The sequence below is a fragment of the Myotis yumanensis genome, unplaced genomic scaffold, assembly GCF_028538775.1.
Source record: "Myotis yumanensis isolate MYYU_CA2020_CCGP unplaced genomic scaffold, mMyoYum1.0.hap1 SCAF_13, whole genome shotgun sequence".
NCBI classification, from domain to species: domain Eukaryota; kingdom Metazoa; phylum Chordata; class Mammalia; order Chiroptera; family Vespertilionidae; genus Myotis; species Myotis yumanensis.
In genome coordinates this window covers 24,675,772-24,692,932 of record NW_027223764.1, presented here as the reverse complement: position 1 = coordinate 24,692,932, position 17,161 = coordinate 24,675,772, and the positions used below count along the sequence as shown (strand labels likewise).

Here is a 17,161-nt window from a genome sequence, read left to right as displayed (position 1 = left end):
CTCATATAAGTGGAATCATACAGTATTTGGGGACAAAGGGGATTGACTTATTTCACTTAGTATGATGTCCTCAAGGTTCATACTAGTATATGCTGCAGCATGACAGGATTTCCTTATTTTTAAAGCTGAGTAATATTCTGTTGTATGTATACACCACATTTTGTTTATCTAATCACTTGTTCATGGACATCAGGGTTGCTTTAACCTCTTGGCTATTATAAATAACTAGTGGCCCGGTGCACAGATTCGTGCACATTGAAAGGAAATTAATTAGAAGAAATATTTTAATATTGCTATTTGCCCTTTCTCTATAATAGAAGTGCCAACCAAATTCATGATCGACAGTGACAGATGGAAACACACGAGTGTGATTGGTGCCAGCGAGAGCTTTATTATGTATTGCGCATAGATATAGAATAAACTTGCCTAATTAGACCTGCTTTTTGATTTAGCTAAACTTTTTCCAGCCCAGTGAAGCACCCCAACTTCTCTTTCAGGTACTTGTCAGCAACACAGCAGTAAATATCAACACGAAGCAGATTATTATTGTAGATCACACAGGAAGAACAAAGGGTAAAATATTTAACTGTAGCAGTGTTTGACTATATTCTGCTCAGTGAGAAAACCTGAAGTCATTTTCAAGGTCCACCATTTCTTACTTCTTTTCAGTCAGGTCAAGTTTCTAAGCTTTCTAAATCTCTGTTTTCCGGCTAACGAAAAGAAAATAGGATTCCACCAAGTCTCCTATCTACCTACTCCAGGATTTCTGTGAGGATCAAATGAGATGAGGCACGGGAAGTCCTAACCCCCAGTACCTCTGACATTTGGTTACAGTGTGAAATGTTTCCACCTGGCTATAAAGCAAGTCGTGTTCCTGGGCTGAAGAAACTTCAAGGAGGCTAGTCGCCAGGGAGAGGAAGCTGGGCATTGCTACCTGATGTCATTACCCAGACAGACACTTAGCATATTAGCCTTTTATATAGAGAGATGCCCCTATGAACAAGGGCATGCAAGTATCTCTCCAAGACCCTGCTTTCAATTCCTTTCTCTATGCCCAGAAGTGGGGTTACTGCATCACATAGCAGTTCTATTTTTATTTTTTTAGCAGTTCTATTTTTAAAGGTTTAGTAAATGCCATAGTTTTCCATAGCCATTGCACCAGTTTATAGTCCCACCAGCAGTGCACAAAGGTTCCAATTTCTCCATGTTCTCACCAACCCTATTTTATGGTTTTTTATAGTAGTTATTCTAATGGATACATATATTTTTTGTAACTTTCATAATTATAAAAATGCTGCCAAAGTGTACATCCTCTATCTTTTAGCACAGTAGTAAGTCAACATTTCCAAACAAAACCTGAAAAACAGGTTAAAGAGGTTCAGGCAACGGAGGAAATTCTTTTGCAGTTCATTGACCTTTGCCCCATACATCCACACCTCAGCTACGTCAGTGTAATACTGGTTTACCTGTGGGCCACTGGATTAGTCCTCAGCTAATAGCTCAACTATGGGAAGAAGAATTAACCAGAGCCATACCTTGCAATTATTAATTTAGAATTGGAACAAACTTCCATTGCCTTCCTAATTTCACTTAAATGATCCTGAGGCAGCGCACCCAAACTTCCCATCAGGTGGAGAGCGGGGAAGAAACAGGGAAGGAAAACAGAAGATAAATCCCCCAGAAGAAAGGGATTGTGGAAGCTGAAAAAAAGGGGGGAAACTTCCACAGTGAGAATTCCAATATAATATGCAAGATCGCGGGGGGGATGACGCTTTCAAAGGCTCTTCTCGGTGTAACAAAGGAAATTCACGCTTTAAAAAAGGACAATAGCACAGTCGTTCTACTTCAGTAAAACCCACCGCAAAGATGGCGGTGGGCCGCATCCCCTTCTCCTCCCGCGGCCACATTTCCCACAAGCCCCTCCGCGCGCCCTCGCTCGCCGAAACGGGTCCGGCCGGGCTGCGACCACTGCGCACGCGCAACACGTCGTCACTCGCGCTCCCAGGACGGCGCGGTGCTGGCGGGAGGGAGGGGCTTTCCCAGCTTCCGCCGCCGCGTCGCCTCGGGTCTCGAACGTCGGGTTTGAGCTTCCTCCGCCGCCGCGGGGCAGTCGGGGGTTCCCGAGTCCCAGCGAGGGGCGCCCGGCGGCGCGGCCATGGGACTGCGCCGACCCCGGTGACCGGAGGGAGCTGAGCGGCCCAGGCCCTGAGTGCGTCTCCTCCGGGGGGCCTCGCCCTCCTGCTCGCGGGGCCCGGGCTCCTACTGCCGTTGCTGGCGCTGCTGCTGGCGGCGGCCAGGATCATGTCGGGCCGCCGCTGCGCCGGCGGGGGCGCGGGCGCGGCGGCGGAGGCCATGGAGCCGGCCGCCCGCGAGCTGTTCGAGGCGTGCCGCAACGGGGACGTGGAGCGAGTCAAGAGGCTGGTGACGCCCGAGAAGGTGAACAGCCGCGACACGGCGGGCAGGAAGTCCACGCCGCTCCACTTCGCCGCAGGTAACCCGGGCGGCGCCGCCTCGCCTCGCCTCGCCTCGCCTGGCGCCAAACCCCACCTGCGCACCGGGCTCGCGGGCTCCTCTGCCCGCCGTTCCCCGCTGGCACTCCGGGCCTGGGCTTCTCCTTCTTATCCAGGGGGCTTGGGGAGATTGGGGAAGGGGCTGCACGGAGCGTGCCGCTCTCAAGGTGTGTTTTTTTGTGGCTTTGTTTTGTATCTTCAATACTTGGATCAACTTCCGGTCTTGCTCCCCTCGAAGGCCTCTGCACACAAGAGCGGGGACGTGGTAGACCTTGTAATCTGAAAGGCCTCCAAAATCTGTCCTCCTCGCGAATTCCACTGTGATTCTCACCAATCCTTTGGTTAAGGTGTTAAAGGCCTTTGTAAAACGCAAAGATGTAATTTAGAAGGAGTCGCTTAATGGGCCATTGACACATTTGCGTGAATGGGTTTATCTAGGTATCATTAGCAACTTTCTGGAGAGACAAGTACTGGAAATGGTCAAAATCGGGAGAACTGAAGTCTGATTTAGGCCGGATCGGGATGGTGGTCTCTGCCACACACGCTCACACTCACACACACACACACACACCCTTGGGGTGGAAAAGTAGTAGGAAGAGAGGAAAGATGGTGCAGATACTTTAGCTAGGATCTAGAGTTACATTGGGACTGACCTTGCTTCATTCTGAGATTTATATCGTCTGAATGACTTTTAGTATTGACTAGGTTCACTTTATGATATAAGCATATTACATTTCATTGAAGAATTTAAAAGAACTAGAAGTGAGACACTCAGCTTATTTCTATACTTTTCACTTTTAGGAAAGATCAAGACTATCCCTGTCCTTATAATTGAAAATGGGATTAGGGTTTTATACTTCTGATAATCCTGGTGTTTTATTTGTATTACTTGATTGCTTAAAATAATTATTGATTTGAGAGAGAGAAATTATCTATTTGTTGTTTACTTATTTATGCATTCATTGGTTGATTCTTGTATGTGCCCTGACCCAGGATGGAACCCTGGAGCCTTGTCATATTGGGAGCTATCAGGCCAGGCTAAAATAGTTTTTTAAGAAACAGAAGGATATATTTTAAAGCACTCTCCTCTTTTGGAATAGGAATGATGCGCAAAGAAGGAGCATAAGAAAGATTTCCTTGTTCACAGACCTTTTACTACCAACAGAAATTTGTTTGCTTTAACCTGTACCAGTTTTAAAACATAAATATTATTAGGAGGTATGCTTTCTTGATCAATTACAACTTTGTTGGGTTCCCAATGGGGAGCCTTTTTAAAGAGAGAAGGTTTGAGGGGTTGTTGGTGAGAGAACTAGAAACAGCCTGTGGGCAGCAGAAAGGGATTAAGAATGTTCAAGTCAAATCTAAGCTGTTTAGCCATTTTGCCTAAAATTTTGGTGTTCAATGCTGCCTTTGCTCACCTAATTTGGATTGTCCTGTTTGACCATATATTCAACATTTAAACAACTGATTTGACAAACTGTCATAACCAACTGATATGTAATCCAAAGGGTAGTAGTGTTACTTAGATTCTGTTCACTTGATATGTGGGATAAAAATAACCAAGGAAGATCTTAGTTGCTACCTTTCAAGAATTTGATGTATTAATGAGTTCATATCTGAAAATAGGAATATTTAGAGGTTTAAGATTATGGGATTAGCTTCTTATTGATTTTGTCACCCCCCCCCTCCCCCCTTCCTCCACCCTCAGTCTGTCCCAACATTTCAAAGTGCTTTCTACATAGGTTTATTGTGGTTTGTTGAGAATGAAATGGAAAACTTACTTTGAGAACAAGCCCACCCCTCACAATTTTCCATATTACCCGGTACAGATTATACAGTTAAGAATTGAAGGTATGAAAAGAAAATAATAAAATAAAAATTGCTAATGGTCTACATATACTAGAGCTTTAAAGTCCTGCATTTAAAACCAGGCATAGCCCTAGCCGGTTTGGCTCAGAGGATAGAGCTTCAGCCTGCAGACTGAAGGGTCCCAGGTTTGATTCCGGTCAAGGACACGTGCCCAGGTTTTAGGCTTGATCCCCAGTGGGGGGCATGCAGGAGACAGCCAATCAATGATCCTCTCTCATCGATGTTTCAATCTCTCTCTCTCTCCCTCTACCTCCCTCTCTGAAATCAATAAAATTATTTTTTTTAAAAAAAAGCAGGCATATAACTCCATATATAAATGTCTAATCACTATGTTGTACAAATAAAAATATATTGTATTTCAACTATAATTGAAAAATAATGTTAATTTTTTTTTAATTTTAAATTTAAAGTCCTTCCCAAAACTATTTAGAAGTTGCAAATGCCACATCACAAAAAAGAAACTTTTAAATTAGCTTTGTAAATTTGATCTAAATTTTAGATGATGGGAGAGAACTTGTTTTCTCAATTTTTAAATAAATGCATCCAGTTGCATTTTCTCTTACTATATGGAGAATACATTGTATATCCCGGACGGTGAGTTATCAGTCATGTTAATGTGCATCTAAACATGCCATTGGAAACTCAACGTAGGTGGTGAGACTACGTAGCTGCCTGACCAAGCTGTTTCTTCGGTTTGTACATTACAGAGTAAGCAATGGAGGAAAACAGGTTTTTTCAGCCAATTAAAGTTTAGAGGTTTTATTGCGGGGGGGGGGGGGGGGGGGGGGGCGGGGGAGGAGCATGTTTTTGTCTTTTTGTTCTGATGTCCTGATGTCCAAGGAACAGGAATAAGTCTGTGCAGACCAAGGAAAATGGATAGAAGAACAGTTTCAGAAAAAATTGTATCTTTTCATCTAAAACATTTAGTTAAAAGAATAATCAGTTGCTATCCTCAAAGGAGTTCTGTTAATGAAAAATGCAATCAACATAAACTGGAACTTTTTCTGTTAGGTGTATTTTTTTATTGAACTGGATTACAATCCTTGTAGATAAGTATGCTTTAAGAAGTCATTTTTATAAGAAAAATGGTTTCCTCTTCAGTCCCGCCACCACCAGCTCCCTTCCCTCCTTATCCTCTCCCTACCCCCACACCCCAGCCCTCATACAGAGGATATGAAAGAATTTTTGTTACATGTTGCAAAACTTGTAGAGGCAAGTTGGTGGAGAGAGGCTGCAGCTTTAATTTTGCTAAAAACAATAGCATCTGAAATGCTTGACAGTGTAATCCCCTAGAAAAGAGCAGATTTCAGTAAAAGTGATTGTTTCTCTAACTTGTTTAGAAGAGGGACAGAAACTTTGGGAGAAAGTCATCTTATTGTCCATCATAGCCAAAGAAATACATAGCATTCTCTAGAATCTTAGAACTGGGGCGGGTAAAATAGAATCCAATGGTTTGAGAATTTTAAATATTTTGGGAAGTGTGCAGCGTGGTATCATTCAGTAGAGAAATGTGTAAAACCATTTATCAGGTTCAAGAATTTTAGATATAGAGATGGTGACAGAAGATGATATACATATCAAAATATTAGACAGCACTAAGCAAATGTTTATTAAGTCCTATATACATGTATATTAGAAGAATGACAAGTTGGAAAAGAGCTTGCATTGTAGAGTTCTAGATAAGCAAGGTAACACTTGTTTTGTATTTGTAGTGTGTTATGTTACTGTTCTGTATTTGTAGTATGCTACTCAACTGTCTACATTGGACCAGTCAGACTGAACCTCAATTATTGTAATCAATTGTGTGGATTGCATATAAGAAGGATTTTTTTTATTATTATTCAGAGAAGGGAAGTGGGATTAAAGCCTCTGGAATTTATTATACAAGCAACAAATGAAAACTAGAGTTACTTATTCTAGAGCTGAAAGAAGACTAAGGTCAGACAGTGTTACTCTCTTCACATATATTTAAGACATTCCAGTAGAAAAGTAAATGGATATGAGTTGTATAGCTTCAACAGTCAAAACAAGTACCAGTAGATGGAAGGTTGCAATGAGTTAGACTCCCTTTAACAACCTGTTTAGCTATAGAATTGGTGGGGTTGGCATCTTTCAGAGATGTTGTAGAAAGGATTTCTGCATAGGATGGACAGTTGGACCAACAGGTCAGACTCTGACTGGTATAACAAAGTGGAATGATTGCCCCAACTGAAGGTTTTAACAACTCAGCTATCAAAGATATAATAGCTTTTATACTTGCTGTTCATATCCTTTCTCATAGTGGTACTTTTAAAGACATCCAGTATGTTTCAATAGTATTTCCTTCTTTTGTCTGTAGGCCAACATCATAATTATGGGAGATTCATAAAATGTACCCACATTGCTTACCTAGGACTAGAACTAGACGTTATTGTTTCCAAAATTGCTTTTTTGCTTTGTGTGTGTGTGGGGGGGGGGGGGGGGTGAGTAAAATCCTACATCAGTAAAAAACCCAAATCCTATATAATAAAAGCCTAATATTCAAATCCAACGACTGGTTGCTATTATGTGCACTGACCACCAGGGGGCAGATGTTCAACGCAGGAGCTGCCTGCAGGCCCCAGGCCAGCCAAAGCAGGGGGCGGCAAGTGGGCGGCGCCAGTCGGCCAAGTTGGGCGCCAGCGGGGGGACCCCCGATTCCCCCACCAGTCACCCTACAGATCGGCCCTGATCACTGACCAGGCCTAGGTACCCTACCCATGCACGAATTTCGTGCACCGGGCCTCTAGTATCAAATAAACACCAGTATATTTAAGAATTCAGAATCTTTCTTGACTTAGCAGATCTCCCAATATATTATCAAGATTTGAGCTACACTTTTTTCCTCAGCTCTTGCTGGATTTAGAGGTAGGCGATTGACTTCATTCACAACTAGTTTGGAGTATGTACTTCTCCATTTAGATAGTTAGAATTTCATCAGCCCAGAGGTCATGGCACCCTTTTCCAAGTTTCTCTTAGTCTGATCAGATAGATGGTATATTGTCCTAAGTTGAGCTGGGCAAAACCTTCTCCTTTGTATTTCTCATTCGAAAGAAATATATGTGGAAAATACCTTTCTGGGTTTTTGCTAACTAAAATTATTAGTAAGTTTAAAATGATATCCCTCAGAAAAATCTGACAAGAGTCCTGACAAGAGCCTAAGACTGCTTGATTATGCATCCAATCTCCCAGACTACATGAGCATTCTCTCTTTCATGGCATTTATTGATATTTCCTGTTTCTGAATATTTTTTTTCTGATAAAGCCGTATATGACTCCAGCTTACCTTTAGCTTGTCAAGGCATCACTATCATTTCATACTAGAGGCCCAGTGCAGCGGGGGGCAGGGGGCAGGGTCCTTCAGCCCGGCCTGCTCCTCGCAGTCTGGGAGCACTTGGGGGATGTCCGACTGACAGGGGGGAGCGGGCCTAAGCCACAGTTAAACATCCTTAGTGCTGCCGCAGAGGCAGGAGAGTCTCCCACCACCTCTGCTGCGCTCACCAGCCATCAGCCCGGCCTGTGGCTAAGTGGCACTCCCCCTGTGGGAGCACACTGACCACCAGGGGGGCAGCTCCAGCCCTGCCCTCCCATCACCCCTCCCCTGCTGCTGGTCGCCGCCGCCCCCTGATTGCTGTCCCTTCCCTCTGCCCGCTGGCATCCACCTTGGCTGGCCTGGCGCCGCCCTCTCACAGGCCCTGCCGACCAGTCATTCCACTGTTCGATTTGCATATTAGGCTTTTATTATATAGGATTAGACCAGTTAAATCATCAATGGCCCATCTCGTCTTCGGTCTGTAAAAACTGGGAGGTGGCAGCTCTCAGTAAGATTTTCTGAGAGTTTAAGTTGGTTTCTCAGTAGTGACTTCCACTGCTTTATAGTTTTTTTGGAAGCCATTCACTTGAAAGGATGTTTCCAGTATAGCAGCAAAATATGATACTGTTAATAATAGTCATGGTTAGCAAGACAGTTCCTGGAACTGCTGAAACTGATGGCACTAGGTAGTGATGAAACTTGACAAGAGAAATTGAATAGACTGCTTTTCTTTGTGGTCACAAATCATCAGCTCCATATTCTCTCTGAGAGTCATTTGCTTACTATTTCAAAATATTAGGCATGTACTAAGCAAATGTTCATTAAGTCCTATATGCTAGATTCTGGCCTTGGCCAGTGAACAGAAATAAACAGGACACAGTACCTGCCATTAAGTGACACAGTTTATTGATCAGCAAGTATGCTTTCCAAATATTCCTGCTTTATTTCATTGTTAGTGCTTTATAGTAGATTCAACAATGTATGATTTCATCAGTATCTTCATACATGACATTGAGCAGTGTTTAAAGATGACTGCTCTTCCATAATTATAAAATAAACCACAATATATCTTGAGCAGCCATGACTACTAACTTTAGGTTTCTGATTCCTTTATACAGAGATCCTTAGGATATGGAGGTTGGCATTGATTCTAAGGTATGCCTATTCATGTTCTGCCTGGCTAGTAAGAACATGATCAGAAAAAAAAACCTGCAAAGCTATTTTTCCTCAAGAAATGAGTACTTAACAGATGCTTTGAACTATTTTTGAGACCATAAGAATGGGATTTCATCAGGGATTAGAGTTTAGGAAGTATCTTGGATCTAAAGGTTTCACTAAACTAACAGTGGAAGATTTTAAAATTTTAAATAGCTACATACTCACCCCCTCTAATTTCCTTTTATGCCAAGAAGTGGCTTCAAAGTTTCAGACTCTTCATCTACTCTCAGCATAACAACATGATGTCCACTCACATGTACAGTCCTTACAATGTAACTTTGAAACATGCTCATCTCTGCTGTCAGTCTCCAGATGGGTTTCAGGCATCATGTTGATACAAAGTTATAGAAGTATAAGTTATCTGTGTCTTGGACTGTTTGTAACTATCCTATATAATAAAAGCCTAATATGCAAATCAACCGAATGGCAGGATGACCGGTTGCTATGACGTGCACTGACCACCAGGGGGCAGACGTCCAAAGCAGGAACTCCCCCAGCCCGCAGGCCCCAGGCCAGCCAAGGCGAGTACCAGCGGGGGGCCCTTGATTGCCCCGCCAGTCACCCCACAGATCCACCCTGGATTGCCAGCCAGGCCTAGGGAATTCGCTACCTATGTACGAATTTCATGCACCAGGCCTCTAGTATAAATATAATCACTTCACCCTTTTACCCAGCTTAAACTTCAGTTTCAGTATTGTCATAAGTGTCAGTATTGAGTCTCCCTCTCTTTATCTCATCAATGAATTCTTGAATTGTTGAATTCCTCTTTATTATTTCCCATTCAGAAACATTTTAGCATGGCTTCTGCTTAATTCTAATTTATGCGTTTTTCTTTGGAGGACTTAAATATGAATAATTTGTTTTCTTTTAGGATTTGGGCGGAAAGATGTAGTTGAATATTTGCTTCAGAATGGTGCAAATGTCCAAGCACGTGATGATGGGGGCCTTATTCCTCTTCACAATGCATGCTCTTTTGGTCATGCTGAAGTAGTCACTCTCCTTTTGCGACATGGTGCAGATCCAAATGCTCGTGATAATTGGAATTACACTCCTCTCCATGAAGCTGCAATTAAAGGAAAGATTGATGTTTGCATCGGTAAGAGTGTTTACTTTCCAGAATTTTCCTGAAATAGTTTGTAACCATTCTGAATCTAACTGACTTCATTCATTAATATGATCAAACTCTGCCAACTTAAATACTTAAGAACACTTCATAATTTAAACTAACCACTATTTACTAATTGTCATTTTGTGTATAGTACTGGGCTTAAGCTCTTTAGAGAATAGAGACAAAATTCCTGTTTTCTGGAAATTTGAATTCTCTTGGGAAATAGCACACACACAGAATCAGATAGTCATGACAGTGAACAGGGAGTGTTCGAGGAAAATGAGGGCAGTGAGTTGGCTGGAGTCCAGTCACTCCTTTCTGGAGTCTTTCCAACAAGCAGTGGGAGAAAGGTTGAAAAGGTAGGCAGGGACATCTTTATAAAGAACTTTGAATTCCAAGTTAAGGAGCTTGATATTATGAAGACAGTTAAGGAAGGGAAGAACAGTGTGATGAAAATAGTGTGTTTTAGCAAGAGTGATCTGATAGGTGGCTGGTAGAATGGATGGCATCAGAGAGATTAGCTAGGAAACGGTAGAATAACCCAGCTAAGAAATGAGGTTATGAACTAGAGTTATTATAGGAGAATAGAAATGGCAGGATACATAAAGAAGCATTTGAAGGAAAAATTATCAGTCATTTAGAATACTTTAACAAATGAGATAGGATTTGCTCAACAGTTAGATCATTGACAGAAAAGTATAAGTGAGAAGGCCGCTTATTTGATTGCGAGTTTTTATTAACCTGGTATGACTTTTCTGAACCTAACATAGTCAGGGATTTTGGACTCTGCTACCTTAGTTCTATTTCCTGACATAGGGGCAGTTGAAATTCTTGAGGCAGATAGAAAGCCTGTGTACTAGGAAAAGTCCAGGGCTCTGTGCTGGACTTACATTGTTCTCCCCTGCCCTCCAAACCCCAAGTCACTGTTTAGATTAAAGTCACCATCTTAGTTCAAATTAGGTAATTTATAAAGATACAAAATAGATTACCTAATAACCTCTGCCCAGTGTATTGTCTTATATTGTTATCTTTTATTGTTACTGCCTTTTGCTAGTTCCTGAGTCTCTGACATATAAATAACTAGTTTTAATATGTAGGGTTTTCTAAATATAGTTATAGATCTGCACTATCCAATCCAGTATGGTAGCTGAGGACTTCTTGAAATTGAGATCTACTCTAAGGGGAAAATATACCAGATTTCAAAGTCTTAATATGAAAAAAGGAAATGCAAAGTATCTCAATTTTATGTTGATTATGAAATAAATATAAATATTGAAATGACAGAATGTCGCCCTAACCTGTTTGGCTCAGTGGGTAGAGCGTTGGCCTGCGGACTTGAGGGTCCCAGGTTCGATTCCGGTCAAGGGCATGTACCTTGGTTGCGGGCACATTCCCAGTGGGGAGTGTGCGGGAGGCGGCTGATCGATGTTTCTCATCGATGTTTCTAGCTCTCTATCCCTCTCCCTTCCTCTCTGTAAAAAATCAATAAAATATATTTAAAAAAAAAAAAGAAAGAAAGAAAGAAAGAAGAAATGACAGTATGTCGGGTAAATAAAATGTGTTAAAATTTCGCCTGTTTCTTTTCATTTTTTATTACATATTTAGTTCACATTAATGCCTCACATTTTATTTCTGTTGGATAGTACTGTTACAGATAGGAATAGAGTAGAATGAATAGTAACCCAATCAAAGAATGGACTTTGGGCTTCCCTTTCTGCGTGTACTTGCCTGTCTTTCCCCAGCTCCTTATTTGTAGAGTATGCTGTAATATCTTTACATAACAAATAACAATACAGAATATAGCACAGGTCTTTCTTTTTATGTGCTTTGGATTATAGTTTTGATTTGGAGTTTGTTAACCCTACAGAGAGTGTTTTTGTTTCTTGTTTTCTTTTTTTAAGAATTTGCCTACACAATTTTTTTTTATTTTGAATAACCACAGATCCATATTTCTATAGGATTAGAAATTTTATTTCTGTTACGATAGAACAACCTTTCTAACATAGGCAGTATTCATTTGGAATGAAAAAACAAACCTTCAAGCAGACTTGCCTTTTATTTTCTTATACACTCTTATCTGTCCTTAGTCACTTGTCTAGCAAAGGAAAATCTGACTGAACTTAGGAGACATTAATGTGTATAATACATTAAATAATAAAATGTATAATACATTAAATGTGTATAGTACATTAAATAATAAAATGTTTTATACTTATCTTTAAAATAAAACATTTACCACACTTTTGGGATATGAAATATCTTTAACCTTGAGTCAGAAATCAAATTGTCATGAATACCATCTTGAAAAAAGTAGTATTGCTATTTTTCAGTGCTCTTGCAGCATGGAGCTGAGCCAACCATCCAAAATACAGATGGAAGGACAGCGTTGGATTTAGCAGACCCATCTGCCAAAGCAGTGCTGACTGGTAAGTTAAGTTTGTGTACTCTTTTTGGGTATTCCAGGAAGAATATAAAGAATGAACTTCCTGTGGTTAATGACCTCAACTAGATGTTTTTAAATAGTGTCAGTTGTTATTTTTTTTTTTTTTACTTCTGTACAGTTGACATTTGATTCTTATCTAAGAAAGGTAAAGCTTTTTTTTTTTTCTTTTCAAAATTGGTATTCCTCCTTCCCTATTCCATGCAATTCCCTGCTTTTATCTTTTAAAAAAAACCTTGGGGTTCAAATGAAACCTTGCACTAGTAGACAATATGCAATTCATATTATGGGCAGCAGTTTGGATTTCATTTCAGCAAATCAGTAAACACTATCCATTTTGTTAAATTATGTCAAACTGTATTAATTGTAAAGGTTTCTTTGTATTCATTATAAATATAAAAGCTATAGGCATAAAGTATATATTTAATCCTGTTTTTATTTATATATACAGTTAGCCTTCATTGTCCACAGAGCGCCTCTTATTCCCCATGGATACAAATATCTTTGGATGTTCAAGTTCTTTAAGAAGGCACAAATCAGCCCTAACCGGTTTGGCTCGGGGGATAGAGCATCAGCCTGCGGACTCAAGGGTCCCAGGTTCTATTCCGGTCAAGGGCATATACCTTGGTTGCGGGCACATCCCCAGTAGGGAGTGTGCAGGAGGCAGCTGATTGATGTTTCTCTCTCATGGATGTTTCTAACTCTCTATCCCTCTCCCTTCCTCTCTGTAAAAAAAACCAATAAAATATATATATATTTTTTTAAAAAGGCGCAAATCAATGCATACTGTAGGCTCTCCAAATTCATAGATTCCCAACTGTGGATTGAAAATATGATTTTCAGTCTGAGATTGGTTAAATTCATGGATTCAAAACCTGCAGATTTGGAAGGCTGACTATTTAAAAAAGCATTGTAATAATAATTTTAGTCTTGAAAAATCTTTTGGGTTCACAAGAATGTTAATGGTTATGTTCAGTTGGTGATGCTATAGATTATCTTGTCATTTCTAAATGTTGGTATATTGGATTTTGTTTGTTTTGTTGGCTTTTGAATGAAGTTGTATATGCATTTTGTGTGTTACGCGAATAGCATGTTGGTTTTCTATAATAATTTAAGGAGAAAAAAGAAAAAAGGTTCACCCATAAACTCCCACCTAAGACAGACTTGTTGAAAATTTTGTATATTTCCTCCTTGGCTTTCTTTTTTCTGTGCATATTGTTTTCATATAGTTGCAGTGACACTTTGTTATATATCATTGAATTTTTTTCACTTTTATAACAAAGGTATTCCATGTTCTTCATATAAATATTTTTAAACTGTACAATATTCTACTGATTAACCGTTTTCCTTTTATTGGGAATTTATTTTCAAATTTATATACTTTAAATATAATTCAGTGAGCATCTTTATGTATAAAACTATCGTTACTTTTGTAATTGGAATGTTTAATTTCTGGTTTTGTTTTGTTTTTTCCCTGATTCATAGGTGAATATAAGAAAGACGAACTCTTGGAAAGTGCCAGGTGTGTTATAAATATATCCCATGAAATCTCCATCATTTAAATGTTTTACTTATTTACTTTTTTGCAATAAGAAAACTATAAAAAAAGAATGCATTTTTTTAAGTGTTCACATAAATGTCTTCATATGGGATGTGCTAAAAAATAGAAATTGCTAATAAATTTTCTTTTGTGTGTTAGGAGTGGCAATGAGGAAAAAATGATGGCTCTGCTCACACCATTAAATGTCAACTGCCATGCAAGCGATGGTAGAAAGGTACTTTCTTTTACCCCTAAGTTTGTGTTCATCTCCTGGTAACATGAAAATACGTTTATCTTATTATAAATTAAAACATTTGATGAGAATGCTGATATATTCTTTTAAGCAATAATTTGGATTCTTAAACCTATTAAAACTTTTTTGATAATAAATATTTAGTTCCTATTTGCAATAATGAATTTATAAACTTTTATTCTATACCTTCAGTATATGTGTTGGATTTTTTTAAAACCAAGTTGATGACTATTTAGACAATAAAGTTAAAAGGCTTTTTTCTGGATTTTGGTTTTATATTTTTAGCTTTTCACACCTTTTTTTCAGCCAGTATTTGAATTTCATTAATTTTTCTGATATTTCAGTCAACTCCATTGCATTTGGCAGCAGGATACAATAGAGTAAAGATTGTACAGCTGTTACTGCAACATGGAGCTGATGTCCATGCTAAAGATAAAGGGTAAGTATTTGAACAAAAATTAGGATTTCTTAAATATTACTATCCTTATAGTAATTTCTGGACCTTATAAAAATCATATTTTTTACTAAACACTATAAACATGTATTGAGCTTTTATGATATTCAGATATATCTGAGGGCATAGGGAATTATAAAACATTAAGGCAACCACTCAGGCTTACACTACACTTTAGGGGGCATGAAAAGATACCTGACAATACAAGTTCTCTACTAAGTGTGAGGTGTAGAGGCATTCAGCGTTTGGTATACTGTTATAGAAGGGTAAGGTAGAGAGCATCAGATCATTGTATGCTAGGCTGAGTAGTTGGAACGGTCTTTTGAAAGCAAGGAAGAACCAGTAAAGGACTTAAAACAAGAAGTAACTACATCGGGTAACCTTTTGAAAAAATCTGGCTATAGCTTCTAGGACAAATTGAAGTGGGGATTATTTCACTAGTACAGGGAGAAATAGTAAAGGCCCAAACCAAGACAATGGCAGTGCAGTGGCGGGGGGAGGGATGATGAAATGTATTGAAAGAGACTTGGTAATTAGAATTGCTAGGACTTAGGGTTCAAATGGATGTTATTAAATTTTGTACATTTTTATTATAAGGTCACATAAGCAATTTGCTATTTAAGTCTGACTGTAAATTTAAATTAAATTAAGTCTAAGGAATCTCTAATAACAGGCTTTCCCCCTTCTCATATTGTAGTGATCTGGTGCCTTTACACAATGCCTGTTCTTATGGTCATTATGAAGTAACTGAACTTCTGGTCAAGGTTAGTTCTGTTGTACTTTTCTTATAATTATATAAGTTATTTTAAATACCTAGTGTATCTGTTTTTCTATGTGTTTTTGTTGCTTAGTGGATATAGGAGTATTTATAATTATTATAAAGTGTAGATGGTTGATAGGTCAGCATCTGACTGCTTGAGATCTTTGAGATTCCTTAAGATTTTAAAGTAGCACTACCATCTTACGAATAGCAGATTAAGTGATTCTATAATTTGTAGCTAAAGTGAAATTTCAAAACTCTTAAAAATATCAAAGCAATTTTTAGTCAATCATATATTAAAACTACAATTTACATTTGCAAGACTTGCCCAGTTGTACTTTGAGTTGGAACAGGTTTGCTTGGATAGCTTTACTTCTTCCAATATGCTGGGTGGCTGTTGTTTAACAAGCAGGTTCCTGGGACTGGCAAGAGATTCCTTATTGCCCTAACCGGTTTGGCTCAGTGGATAGAGCGTCGGCCTTCGGACTCAAGGGTCCCGGGTTCAATTCCCGGTCAAGGGCATGTACCTTGGTTGCGGGCACATCCCCAGTGGGGAGTGTGCAGGAGGCAGCTGATCGATGTTTCTCTCTCATCGATGTTTCTAACTCTCTATCCCTCTCCCTTCCTCTCTGTAAAAAAATCAATAAAATATATTTAAAAAAAAGAAAAAGAGATTCCTTATTTTGCTCCCTATTGGATGAGAATAGAAGATATATATTCTCCTTAGAGTGGATCCAGGGATGTTACCCATACCCCAACATTTTTTTGTCCCCCAGTCTTTATGTATGTATTTGACCACTCTCTTTAGACTTCTCTCACTCTGTACTCACTCTGCCCCTTGAATACGTTCCCTCATTCTATATCGGCAGCTGTCATAGGAACGGAAAGAAGACATTTGTTTCCAATGCCTCTATGCTTCCTTTGGAGCATGTACTACCACAGAATACATTTTCCCACAGAAACAACTTTGTTATAATGGTTAGATACTCTGAATAGTCTATAAGTCTTTTAAAATTTATTATGTGGCTGTAATATTATATATATTTATAGCAGTAATGCTTTTGCTTATTGTAAAACTGAATCTTGAATACAGCAGGATATTTGGAATGTTATGAATGAGAGTGAAACATCAGACAGATTGCAGTGAGACTTTTATAAAAAGACAATTGAATGGTGTTTTTCTAAGATGTAGTGTTTACTAAATAAGTGTGGGAAGTTGACTAGAGGTTATGCATATAGATAGAGGACATTAGAAGAGGCGAGGGTACAAACAGTTACAGAGTACTCAAGTTCAGGACAGTCAGGAGAAAGCAAGTAGACAGAGACGGCATACAGGTAGAAGTCCTGGGCAACACAGTCAGTAAGCAATCCTTGCTAACAAGTCTGGCTAGCACAGTGGTCGGCAAACCGCGGCTCGCGAGCAACATGCGGCTCTTTGGCCCCTTGAGTGTGGCTCTTCCACAAAATACCACGTGGTGGCGCGCACGTACAGTGCGATTGAAACTTCATGGCCCATGCACAGAAGTCGGTTTTCAGCCTGGGCGAGTCTATTTTGAAGAAGTGGCATTAGAAGAAGGGGGGGGGTGTCGGTCGGTCTGGGCTGCGAGGTATGCAGCGCGGGGAGGTACATTGTTTTGAGGTACGTTCGCTGAGGTCGACCCCTTCCAACTCCCACCCA

General features: G+C 39.7%; 1 protein-coding gene across 2 annotated transcripts in view; it reads left to right on the top strand.

Moving 5' to 3' along the window:
• Positions 1-2,044: 2,044 nt before the first annotated feature.
• Positions 2,045-17,161, top strand: part of TNKS2 (tankyrase 2) — a 55,222-nt gene continuing 40,105 nt past the window's right edge. For both annotated transcript variants that reach the window (XM_070432714.1, XM_070432713.1), the window contains exons 1-7: positions 2,045-2,491; positions 9,800-10,024; positions 12,367-12,462; positions 13,962-13,998; positions 14,176-14,251; positions 14,614-14,708; positions 15,421-15,487. In XM_070432714.1, the coding sequence (XP_070288815.1) occupies positions 2,302-2,491; positions 9,800-10,024; positions 12,367-12,462; positions 13,962-13,998; positions 14,176-14,251; positions 14,614-14,708; positions 15,421-15,487 (786 nt within the window). In that variant the 5' untranslated portion in view covers positions 2,045-2,301. The remainder of the gene's footprint in view (positions 2,492-9,799; positions 10,025-12,366; positions 12,463-13,961; positions 13,999-14,175; positions 14,252-14,613; positions 14,709-15,420; positions 15,488-17,161) is intronic.